The sequence below is a fragment of the Pan troglodytes genome, chromosome 14, assembly GCF_028858775.2.
Source record: "Pan troglodytes isolate AG18354 chromosome 14, NHGRI_mPanTro3-v2.0_pri, whole genome shotgun sequence".
NCBI classification, from domain to species: Eukaryota; Metazoa; Chordata; class Mammalia; order Primates; family Hominidae; genus Pan; species Pan troglodytes.
The window spans coordinates 40,836,796-40,850,128 of NC_072412.2; the positions used below are offsets into that span (position 1 = coordinate 40,836,796).

The 13,333-nt window shown below is 36.7% G+C and overlaps 1 protein-coding gene across 4 annotated transcripts in view; it reads right to left on the reverse strand.

The window, feature by feature from the left end:
- Positions 1-13,333, reverse strand: part of VWA8 (von Willebrand factor A domain containing 8) — a 395,962-nt gene that overhangs the window by 195,957 nt on the left and 186,672 nt on the right. For all 4 annotated transcript variants that reach the window (XR_010150666.1, XM_003318022.7, XM_016925242.4 and 1 more), the window contains one exon: positions 1,860-1,936. Coding sequence is in view for 3 of the 4 variants with exons in the window: in XM_003318022.7 (XP_003318070.5) it covers positions 1,860-1,936 (77 nt within the window). In the remaining variant the exon portion in view is untranslated. The remainder of the gene's footprint in view (positions 1-1,859; positions 1,937-13,333) is intronic.

Genomic DNA, 13,333 nt, shown 5'->3' on the forward strand with positions numbered 1-13,333 from the left:
GTTCATATTTATTTCTCAGGAGAAGTCAGCAGTCACTTTTATCATTGTTCCCCTATAGGTAATATGTCTTTTTTCCTCTGGTAATTTCAAAGATTTTTCTCTTGGTTTTTAGCAATTTGATTATATGCTATGTAGTGTTTTTTTGTTTATTCTGCTTGAAGTTCATTGAGCTTCCTGAATTGGTGATGTTATCTTTTTTATCAAATTTGAGAATTTTCCTACCATTATCTCTTCAAATATTTTTCTGTCCCATTTTTTTCTCCTCTCTTTTGAGACTACAATTGTGTGTATGTGAAGCTGCTTTTTTAGGGTTGTCATTTTTACACTAAGAATTTCCAATTATTCCATCATTATGTTCATTTTTCTCCCTTTAAATGTTTGAACCTATTTATGGCAACTGTTTTATAGTCCTTGTCTGCTAATTCCATTATCCTGTCATTTTTAGTCTATTTCTATTGACCAATTTTCCTGCTTTTTTTGTATGTCTAGTCATTTCCTATTGAATGCTTGACTCAATGAATGCTATGTTGTTGAGTGTTCGGATTTTGCGGTCTTCTTGGTTGAGTGTTAAGTTTTGTTCAGGTATGAAGTCAATTTACTGTTGAATCACCTGATTTTTTCAAGGTATTCCTCCCTCCCTCCCCAAATACCCATTATTTTTATTTTTAAAGCCATTTTGTATGAGACAAAACTTCCAAAACAATATTAAATAGCAAGCATCCTTCTTTATCAGGGCTTAGTTTTAAAATTTGTAAAGATAGGTATGGAGTAACTCTTACTTTAGGGACAGATTAGTTCTACTTCTAAACATAGACTTTATAAGATAAATACCCTTCTGAATACCAGGGGTATTTAATGAAGGAACTCTAGTAGTTGTTCAGCTCAAAGATCCCTAGTAGTTTTTCTTTTCCTAGTGTTTGTGAATTTTGTTCAGTTTTATAGTTTTTATTGTGGTAGGGCTAATCTGGTACCACTACCCTGTCATGGGCAGAGGTATAAGTCCCAAAAGGCAGTTTTTCACCATATCTCAGCGTTCCCTGAGTCCTTTCCTCTTTCTCCTTTGACCCACTAACTCTGCCCTTTATTCTACAATTCTCTCTCAAGAACTGATCACTTAGTGAAAAGACCCAGACCAGAAACTAACTCTTATAACTCAATTCAGTGCTCTATTATACTATATATTTTTTACTTCCTAGGATTAAAACAATAACAATCTAAGTTAGCTTTAAGTTGTTCATTACTTGATATATTTCTTGACTTATCTATTTTGTTTTTGGTGGATCTGTCATTTATATTTTATTTTCTAAAAATTAGAACGGGTTCACTCATAAAGCTAAAAATGACCCATATTGAGAAAAACTATTTGATTAAAAGCTGAACCAGCATTCTAACCATACAAAATTATCTAAAAAGTAACTTTAAGGAAGGCAAGGAGACAAATAATAACATACTTCTACCAGATTTCTGGGTTCCTTATCTCATACCTGAGATTCATATAGTTTATTATTTCTCCTTGTGAGCTATTTTAGCTGCTTGTGAGAGAATAGGCTTAGATCCTACATGTTTTTCTTCTAACTTAAGAGCCTTTATGTTGATGAGATCTGTTCCTAGAATGTAATGTTCATCACTCTCTGTCCACAGAATACCTATTAATTCATGTTTATAAAGCATTAGTCACTTTAAAAATAAATTTTGCATGGTTTTATTACCTTTAAAGGAGAGAAGAGATAAGAGCAAGAGGAACAGAAATAAAACTGGTTTATAAAATGGGCCTTTAAGAAAGTATTTTTAAATTGTACCAGGAGGGAAACAAATGATTAAATGAGATTTTTAAGAGGTTGTGGGTCTAATAGTCTTACCTGTGTAGCTGAATATATTCTCGGGGTCTGTTGAGCAGGTGAAGGAATCTGTCAACAATCTTGTTTTTTCCTACACCCTGTAATTACACAGAAAACATTAAACAAAAAGAGGCTATTTTCTGGAGATAAGCTTATGCCAAATCAGAAGAATCTTTTACCAAAACCTGCTTTCTCACCTTGTTACTGTTTTAGTTTATTGTTCATGAAAACCAAACTGGCAAACATATATGGAATATCTCCTATGACATAAGGGTTTAAAAAATTTCTTTCTAAACTTACTAGTTCTAAGCCATTCTTATTTGAAAGGAAATCCATAAATTAGCCTCCTACATATTGACTTTTCTGTTCTGTAAATTTACACTGAAGTCTAGGCATCACAGCAGATGCCTATAGTATTAACTATTTCAGATTTGAAGAATGTCATCAAAGGTGATCAAGTAAGTATAAAACAATGGTTTTTCTAATCAGTTCTTCAGAATTATGATTTTCAGTTACAGAAAGGTAAATATAATACCGTATTTTTTCTATTCGAATCAAACACTCATTTCTTCTCCTTTTATCCCATTTTCCAGTCCTTTAAAACCTTGGAAACCTAAACTTAAAACCAAGGTGTATTAATAAAACTCAACTATATGTGCTCTTCCTAGAAATGCCCTCATTTCCTTACCACTTACTGCTGCTGAGAGTTGCTATCCTTTTGTAGAAGACAGATTGTTAAAAATGGAATCCACCCCCATGCTATTTCCCTATTTCAAAGTTTTCACTTAGAGGTGAAATATAATTAATGGGGTGTAAATCTTCTAACAAGTAGGTTGTGTGGAAAGAGTTATAGTTTAAAAGCTGACTTCATATCTTACATGCTAGCAAAAATAACTCTTACTGATTCTTATATGGGTTGAGCATCCCTAATCCAAAAATCTGAAACCCAAAATGCTGCAAATTCTGAAACTTTTTGAGCACCAACAAGATGTGCAAAGGTCATGCTCAATAGAAATGCTCATTGGAGCACTTCAAATTTTGGATTTTTAGATTAGGGATGCTCAACTAGTATGTATATGCAAATATTCTAAAATGTGAAATGCTTCTGGTCCCAAGCATTTCAGATAAGGGACACTTAACCCATACTGTGCCAGGCTGTAGGGTAAGTATTTTCATGGGTTATTTCATTTCATCATCACAACAGTCCCATGAGGTAGGCATTAACATTATTTCAACCTCATAAATCAAGAAACCAAGGATCAGAGGTAAGCATTGTGCACACAGTCACATACAGGTAATTCTAGTGAAACCAGGACTCACATCCAGGTAATTCTGGTGAAACCAGGACTCACATCCAGGTCTATATGATTCTGATGCTCATAATTATAGTCCCTGCATTATGGAATATCTTTCTTTCAGTTTGAAATTGATTTTGGTAATCTGGGCCTTAAGTTATCTCCTTCCTCACTTCTAGGTCCATCCTAAAGAAATAATTAGGCAGACTGGGGCAATGCATGGTATACAGCAACAATAGCAGAAGCCCAGTAGGGAAGCAGGTATTTTTACTGGTATTTTTACTACATATGCAAACATCTTGTGAAGAAAAGCATTCTACAAGCATCAAGGATAGAAATTCAAATCAATTGAAATGGTATTTATTGAGCACCACAGGGGGTAGAAACCACATCTGTTTTGCTTATCACTATATCCCCAGAGCTCAGCACAGTGCCTGAGAGTGCGTTCAATGAATATTTGTCAAGTGAATAAACGAACATAGGGAGTTTGGAAAGTACTGGAAAAGGAGTGAGGATTCTGGTAAAATATAAATGGTGACCATGTTAATAAGGATGCTGAAATTATGGACTTATAAAAGAAGAACGGGCCAGGCGCATGACTCACACCAGTAATCCCAGAGATTTGGGTGGCTTAAGTGGGAGGATCACTTGAGCCCAGGAGTTCCAGATCAGCCTGGGCAACACAGTGAGGCCTCATCTCTATAAAAACAAAAAACAAAAAACAAACAAACAAAAAATTAGCCAGGCATGGTGGCACATGCCTGTAGTCCTAGCTACTTGGGAGGCTGAGGTGGAAGGATCTCTTGAACCTAGGAATTTGAGGCTGCAGTGAGCTATGATCACACCACTACATTACAGCCTGGTGATGGAGCAAGACTCCACCTGTAAAAATAAATAAATAAATAAATAAATAGATAGATAGATAGATAGATAAATAAATAAAGTGGGATAAATTTTAAAAGTGATTTATTTCACCTACAAAAGATTTAAGGTTATTGGAGCTGAATGTCAAATTGACAAATTCACTAAAGTTAGAACAATGGATCATTTCATCTTCTAGGAATCTTTTCAGTATCTAATTGGATTTCACCCGAAATAGTTTCAAGCCTAGCACAGAAGCACAGAGGAGGAAAATAACATTTGCACATCTGTATGTAAATTACAATTGGTATGTAAACTTTAAATGGCATGTGACCATAAATATAAATTTTTAAATAGATAAATTCAGATGAGTAAAATGTCTGTGTTAATATATTAGTTCTGTTAAATTCAGCAATCCTAGGAAAAGCAGACATCACAAATGCATTACAATGTCAGAAATACAAAGGATTTCCTGGAAGAAATGTCATGAAAATGTGCTATCAGGGAGTTCCTCCTCCCTTCCCACCTCTAAAGTTATTAAATAGCCATGCTTATTCAAATTCCTCCTGAGCAAGGCACGATTTAGGAGTCACAAGTCCCATAAATGTAGTTTGAGATGTGGAGTCCCAGCTGCCACTAAGGAGCTCTTTTGCTGTGTCTCTTTAAATGTTGGAGTCTCCAGAACCCCAACCTCGGCTGTCTTGTTCCATATGCTCTCTCTCCCATGACCTCAGTCATCACAGACAGCTCACACTTCTTTTCTAAGCTTCATTCGATATCCCCTATTCTTAACCGTCAACTGAACTTCTGAAACAGATGCTTATCATCCTTCCACCCAAACCTACTTTTTTCTCTTTTCAATCCCCATATAACAGCACAGCCACGTACTCAGCTGCTCAATAAAAGAATGCTAGAATATTTTTGATGGCTTCATTTTTTCCCTTCTGCAAAATGTCATTAGGATCTTTGCAGTCCCTACCTGCAAAACTTTTAGTTTTATTCTTTCCTTCCATTCCTTGTCTCCTTCATTCCTCTTTCCCTTCCAACATGTTCCCCCTCCCTCCCTTCTTTTCTCCCTCTCTCACTTCCTTGCCTAACTCATCAATTATTTGAGCATCTAATATTACAGCACTGTACTAGTTGAGCTGGATATAAAGGTAAAGAAAACAGCTACAGCCTCTCACCATATTCACAGCTTATAGTCTAGTAGGGAACACAGACAACACATATAATAGATAGTGTCCTCATATGACAATCCAAGATGCTTGAAGATTTAACCTAAGGGCTCAGGAAGGCCGACTGCACAGTTATGTTTAGATTGAGATATCAAGGAACTAAAGAGGTATAGAGAAAGACGAGAAAGGGGAGTGTTACAGGTAGAACAGTATGTGTCAAGACTCTTGGGTAACAGTCAGTTGGAGAGCTGGACAGGTATGCAAGAAGTCAGAAGCTAGAGAAAAGTGAGAAAGGGAGTGGTAAGAAACCAGGCTAGAAAGGTAGGTGGGGTTTAAGTCTGGCTAAGCCCTGGAAGCCACTTAAAAGAGTTAGAACTGTTTCCTCAAAGCACGAAGAAGCCACTGAAGTAAAGGAATAATACGATCAGATTTTCAATTTTAGAAAATTGCTCTGATGGAATCGTATGGTGGAGTCTGGTAGAGAGCAGAAGAGAAAGCAAAGGAAAGCCGTTTGAAATTCCTTTAAAATTCAAGCAGGAGATGATGGTGGTCTAAACTACGGGATAGAGAGAAATGAATGTATTTAAGAGATATTTAGGAAAAGGAACCAATAGGACTTAATGAGGGCCTGGAATTAAGGATGAGGAGATGAAGAAGTCAAAGTTTCTGTCTTGGGCAATCGAGTGGCAGGTCACAGAAGAAATAGGGGAGGAGAACTGAATTAGCTGGGTGGGGGAGGGAAGTCTAGTTATAAAAGGCAGTTTAATTTTGGATATGTTTACTTTGAAGTGTCTGCTTCCCATATCTGCTCCTTCCTCTCCAATTCCCTGTCTCAGCTCAAGGGTAGCTCATCCCGTCCCCAGACTACTGGAAAGGGCCTAATTTGGTTTGGTTTCCCACCTCCAGATTTACAACAAGACTATCCCCGATTTGTCTAGTTATTTTTCTAAAATAGAGATCTCATTAAGTTGCTTAATACTTCATTTTAAGAAGCTCTGATAATTCCTTTGAGGAAATGCTGAAAGCATCATCTAGGAAAGAATTTCTGTAAATATCCTGAGCAAAATGAAACAGTTATAATGACTTGTTCCTTCTAATCACAGTTTTTGCCTAGAATAGAGAATCCTCAGGATTATTTTAATTGAATAAATACATAAATAGTGTCTTATTTTTCCATTATAAAGTTACACATGCTTATTTTTCTCACTGGGAAACTTAGAAAACAATAATCACCCAATGTCCAGCTGCTTAAAAAATCTGCTAACATTTTAATTTTGTTCCTATACATATTTATCTTTACTTACTGAAAATTCCATTTATATGTAATTTGTATCCTTTAGTAAAAATCAACATGAAATAGATAAATTTTTATATCATTAACTCTTATTGAGAATAATATTTAGTAAGTGGAAATTTGATATAGGAGAAGAAACTTGTGGAATGAGAGCTCCTAAAAAATAAAAATTATCTCATGAGAATGACGCTAACATTTATCATTACTGTTCTGCTGGACTGTGCTCTTCATGATGACGTACTGGCCAGAAGGATTTTCGCAGAAGCAGGAGTAGGGCGGCCCTTTCACTACCAGGTTAGGAGAAGCAGGAATTATGTGAAGCCCCACAGACAGGAGTCAAACCAAGGAGAGGAAGTAAACATGCTTCTAATTTCTGAGATAAAAGCTCAGGGACCATGACTTTAAGAATTCTGAGGGATTCTGGGACTCTTATAACTTCCTCAGGTTTATTATTTTAGTTACCCTGTTTCCTCAGAGAGATTAGCAGTAAAATTCTTTACAGCAAAAGGACTTTGGGGCTTTTCTTCCCGGACAAGAAAAAAATATAGAACATACAAAACTCTATCCATGTTCCATCAAAGGAGGAGAGAAAGAAAGAAATAGAGTAGGAGAAAAAAGCTAAAAGGGAATGGAAAACAGGCAAAGAGAAAATTAGTCTAGGAATGGGATTTGGACTAAATGTTGGGACTCGAATGCTGAAGGATTTGTGACAGGCCTTGAGGGATCCCTGCAACAGCAGATAAATTTGCAAGCATGCTCATCAGCCCTCTGTGAGTCTCACTCAAACAAGTTCCTTTCAGCCACTGTCTCCTAAAAATTACCTTTCCATATCCATACCTTTGCTTATGTGGTTTCTTTTGACTACAATAGCTCATCCTTGCCCATCTGTCTGTCATCTTCCACTCCCCCACCTAGCCTTCTGATAAAATGTTCCAACTTCTCTGAAGCTTTGCCTATCTGTCCCATTGTTTTCTCTCCTTTAACTCTCAGCACCAGAATGATTTCCTCCTTTGGGTTCCTAAACCACTCTCTCTCACCAGTATACTCTAGCAATGTGCCAGGTCCTTGGCAGGTAGACAGGCTTGCTCCTTGAGGCCAGGATCATCCCCTATTCGGGTCTCTTAATGTCACGGAGTCAAAGATCAGTCAGTTTAAGGTTGTAAAATCACATAAAACACGTCTGGGAGCTCCCTGCATGTTATCTAAGGCTCAGAAGGGAGAACAGTGAGGAAGCAAATCCGGATCTTTTCTTCAGCAATTTAAAAAAATGGACTCTAGGTGAGTATTTGCCACTGCCAGCGTTCAGCTTTCTTGCATGTTCTCTGAAACTTGTTTACTGTGGGCCTCCCTTTAGTTGCCTCCAATTCTTTAATAATTTTCATAAAGTTAGTTCAGTTTGTATAATAGAGATGTTCTTTCCATAGGCCGCTAATTTCTTTGTTAGAAAAGTCACCACATTAATGTCATTAACAAATACCAATTACAATAAAAAATAACAAAATAAACTAATATTATGGTAAATCCAGAGAAATAAATTTCAATTGCTTTAAAAAAAATCCCATCTAATGCTGAACCTTCTAATTATTTGCTTAAATGCCTAAAAATACACTATACTATCCCTCTCAGGTGGGAATTTTTACCACCAAATCCAGAGAAATAAATTTCAATTGCTTTAAAAAAAATCCCATCTAATGCTGAACCTTCTAATTATTTGCTTAAATGCCTAAAAATACACTATACTATCCCTCTCAGGTGGGAATTTTTACCACCATCTGAGCTTAGATTTGCTCATTTGAATAGAGAGGCCTTAGACAAGCTAATCTCTAAATACTATTTTACAATGATATTCTCTGGTCTTATAACAAAATAAGAGATCATTGCTAATGATCACTGGAAATTTCTTATTTTCCAAATTCTCTCAATACATATACATTACTTTTGTAATCAGAAAAAAAATTATTAAAACTGAATAGTAAATAATCCTAAACAGTCATACAAATGGGTTCCTTGTAACGGTCAACAAACAGTAGTCAGAAGTCAGATTAGAAAACATACATTTCAATTACATTACTAGTTTGCATGACTCTAAAACACAACCCTTATAAACCTCCCTATCAAAGTCATAACCTCCTTTTCACATGAAAATAATAATATCTACATCCCTGCATTTTTCCTTTGAAATACTGTGTTGCTATAAATGGCAAAGATCCACTTTTGGGTAGTGTGGTCAGCTATTAGGTATAACCAAAGCAGTCATGACAAATATTGCAGGGGGCAAAAATCAATGTGTCTGCAGGAACAAAATACAGATTCAAAATAAATTCAAGAAAAAATATTCACTAAGAAACAATGGATAGACAAACTAAATTGGCAGAAAGAATGTGGCAGAATGCCAAAGAATTTCCACATTGTAAATTCAGGCAACTTCATTAACTAAGGGGTTTGAGAAGGAACAAAAAATAATTTAAAATAAAAATGAGTGCCACCGTATTTGATGAAACAAGTATTTCATAGCCTTGGGATCCCCAGGCTGCTGGAGCTATTAGACACTAAGTTATCAAATTCCCTGCTGCCACTACCAGCTGGGAGACACAGGCAAGACAATTTCTGGACAAACTGTTCAGTGCTTCTACAGATATTAAACAATTATGCTGTCATAGCAACATGGTATATTTCTGAGGGTGCACAGTAGCAATCTGCCAGGGCTTAGTTCAAATTATTAATTAGCAAAATTCACACATTCTTTAATTTTAGCAATAAAATATTCACAGTATCTCAATATTAAATAATTCAACATTTACTAAACCTCTATCAGGAGAAAAATAGAATCTCTAATCACATTAAGTTTGTAATTAACAGAATGAGATACAAAGAATTATATAGTTAAAATGTTCATAGAGTCCTGCTTAGTTGGCATTAAATATATGTTTATTGATTTTCAGACTGTATAAAAGAGTTAAAAAATCAAATGCTATGAAACACAGAGAAGAATGAATAATTTCTAGCCTGGAAAAAATTGAAATGGCATAATTTCATTGTATAAATTAATCAAGAACTTAAATTGGCCCAGTGAAAGTTACTTTTATAATATTTCCTCAATGGAAGTTCATCAATATTGGTATAATTCTGAAAAAAAGGTTTATATTCAAAAATATGGGTCTATACTTCTTAGGATAAAGATGACAGGAGGGTACATCTTTCCTCTTTCAAAGAGACTTAGGAGGCACATCAACTAAATTCAATGACCAGGCTTTGTTTTGATGCTGACTAGAATAAATCAACTATAAAACAATGCCTTTTTTTTTTTTTTTGAGACAGAATCTTGCTCTACTGCCCAGGCTGGAGTTAGTGACCTAATCTTGGCTCACTGCAACCTGCACCTCCTGCGGTCAGGTGATCCTCCAACCTCAGCCTCCTGAGTAGCTGGGACTACAGATGCATGGAAAATTTTGGTATTTTCCGTAGAGACAGTATTTTACTATATTGCCCAGGCTGGTCTGCAGCTTCTGGGATCAAGGCATCCACCTACCTCGGACTCCTGAAGTGCTGGGATTACAGGTGTGAGCCATTGTACTCAGTCAAAGTAACACTTTGGAGATAACTGGGGAAAGCTGAAAACAGCATCAGATCATATGAAGGGATTATTGTTAATTTGTTAGGTGTAATAATAAAATTGTGGTCACATTAGAGCTAAATGGTGAAATATCTATAAGAAAAATGATACGCAAAAGAACAATATATTAAAAGATGACATACAAAAAAGTGTTGGGAGAATAGATAAAGCAAGATAGACAAAATGCTTATTAATCATTGAGGCTGGGTGATGAATACAAGGGGGTTCATTACGTACTCTACATTGTGTGGAATATATAAAAAATTTCCCATAACAGAAACATTTTAAATGTCCTTTACTTAGTATGTAAAGTATAGTCTCTGGCCTATTATAAGCACTTAACAAAAGTTAGTTATTATATTATTGTTGTTGTTGTTGTTGTTCTGCCTAGTACAGGAATTAGTGTGGTATGATGCAAAAAAGCATGAGCTTTGGAGATCTAATACCTAACTCTGACATTAACTAGCTATGTAATTTTGAGCAAATATTTTTACCTTTTTGAACTGGTCTGCTTATTCGTGAAAGGTGGAAAATAAAAATTTTTACCTCAAAAGGTTGTTGTAGAACTAAATTACATAAAAGTACATTGAAAATTCTAAGACATACAAATATTACTATTTTTAATCTTAGTTCATAAGAAACTTTTAACCAATTATGGATGAAATCAAACACGGATCGCAACAATTTTAAAAGACAATTGAATCAACATAGTCAGAAAATACTATAAAGTTCAGAATAAGATTACTTCTTTTTTGGGAGAGACAAAGAAAGCCTCATAGAGGAAAAACATCTGAACTCTTGAAAGTCGGCAGAATTTTCACAGGCGAAGATGAGAGTAAGAGGCACCATATGAGGCAAACAACATGAAAAATGGGGAAGGGGATATTGCACTCAGGAAGTGTAAGAAACTGTAGTTTGAGGCCGGGCACGGTGGCTCACGCCTGTAATCCCAGTACTTTGGGAGGCCGAGACGTGTGGATCATGAGGTCAGGAGATCGAGACCATCCTGGCTAACACGGTGAAACCCCAGATTACTAAAAATACAAAAAAATTAGCCGGGCGCGGTGGCGGGCGCCTATAGTCCCAGCTACTCGGGAGGCTTAGGCAGGAGAATGGCGTGAACCCGGGAGGCAGAGCTTGCAGTGAGCTGAGATCGCGTCACTGCACTACAGCCTGGGCGACAGAGCGAGACTCCGTTTCAAAAAAAAAAAAGAAAAGAAACTGTAGTTTGAAAGAACTAGAACTATAAAAGGAGTTTGGAGCCAGATTGTGGGTGGTTCTGAGTGTCTCTCTATGAAGGGGATTTTATCTGGTAGACAAGATAGAGCCACTTTCACCTTTTAGAATAAATAACATTAAGAGATTCTTTCTGGGATATCCCTCACTGCTGATAGATCAGAAGGTGTCATAGAATTGAAATGAGTACCTACAGACTCAGTAATGTAAAAACATGAAGAAAATGAAAATCAGGGATAGAGAAGGCATCCTGTAAGAAAATCAGCCAGAATTGGCTTTTTATTTTATAAGAAATATATAATATATTGGAGTTTTAGTAAGGGCAAAAAATATGGATGGGAATACAAGAAAAGCTTCAGTATAAAAATTTTACCAGACTGTTATTTTGTAAAGTGATATAAAAAGCTGGCTTAAAATGACAAAAAAAAAAAAAAAAGCTGACAAACCCTGGGAAGTGATTTCATTAGACAATATTCATGTAGAAATGATTGTGAATTATTAATTATGCCTCATTAAATATAAATTAACTTTTGATGACTTACTTTGAAATTTTGTCTAATATCAGAAACCAAGTGATGTTATGATATGTAGATCAAATTTTTATTCTAAAAACAAAACACTGAATATTTAAAAAATAATTCCTTTCTTTTTTTTGAGATGGAGTCTCACTCTATCGCCCAGGCTAGAGTGCAGTGCTGTGATCTCGGCTCACTGCAACCTCCCCCTCCCAGGTTCAAACATTCCTCCTGTCTCAGCTTCCCAAGTAGCTGGGATTACAGACACGTACCACCACATCCAGCTAATTTTTGTATTTTTAGTAGAGACAGGGTTTCACCATGTTGGCCAGGCTGGTCTCAAACTCCTGACCTCAGGTGATCCGCCCACCTTGGCCTCCCAAAGGGCTGGGATTACAGGTGTGAGCCACCTCGCCCAGACTGAAAAATAATTCTTATGTAAGGGTACTTGAACATTTCAGAACACAACATTCCTAAAATATGTTTTGCCTTCAAATATCTGATAAAGAGCAACTGTCTCTCAAAACACATGTATTCTTACACAAAAACAGAGACTCACTCTTAGGGACTTTTTTTATTATTATTTTTATTTTTGAGACAGGGTCTTGCTCTGTCACCCAGGCTGGAGTGAAATGGCACAATCTCAGTTCATTGCAACTTCTGCCTCCCATACTCAAGCAATCCTTCTGCCTAAGCACCCTGAGTAGCTGGGACTACAGGTGCATGCCACCATGCCTGGCTAATTTTTTTGTATTTTTTGTGGAGATGGGGTTTTGCCATATTGCCCGCGCTGGTCTCAAACTCTTGGACTCAAGCAATCCACCCACCTTGGCCTCCCAAGATGCTGGGATTATAGGCATGAGCCACTGCACCCAGCAGGGACTTTTTTTTTTTTTTGAGACGGAGTTTCACTTTCCTTGCCCAGGAGTGTAATGGTGCAATCTCGGCTCACCGCAACCTCTGCCTCCTGGGCTCAAGCGATTCTCCCGCCTCAGCCTCCTGAGTAGCTGGGATTACAGGCATGAACCACCATGCCTGGCTAATTTTGTATTTTTGGTAGAGACAGGGTTTCTCCATGTTGGTCAGGCTGGTCTCGAACTCCCTATCTCAGGTGATCCGCCCGCCTCGGCCTCCCAAAGTGCTGGGATTACAGGCGTGAGCCACTGCGCCCGGCCTCCGGCAGGGATTTTTTTAAACAAAAAGAAATATGGCACTTATGGCTGATTCTATAGCCCCCAATTTTCACAATAAATATTTTGTATATCAAATTGAATATGACACTATACATCAAAAGAAAACCAGGTATGGGAAGGTGGGGAAGGCAGGAAACTTATTCTTGAGCTACAGCTGGCATAGAAAAAATACCACTGGTTAGAAAATAAATAGCCATCTCTCTTTTTGTTAATTAGAAAGTCATACTGTGACAAAAAACAAAACAAAACAAACAAACAAAAAAAAACAAACCAGCATGAAGCTCCTAATAGTATGAAAGGTACATATAATGTT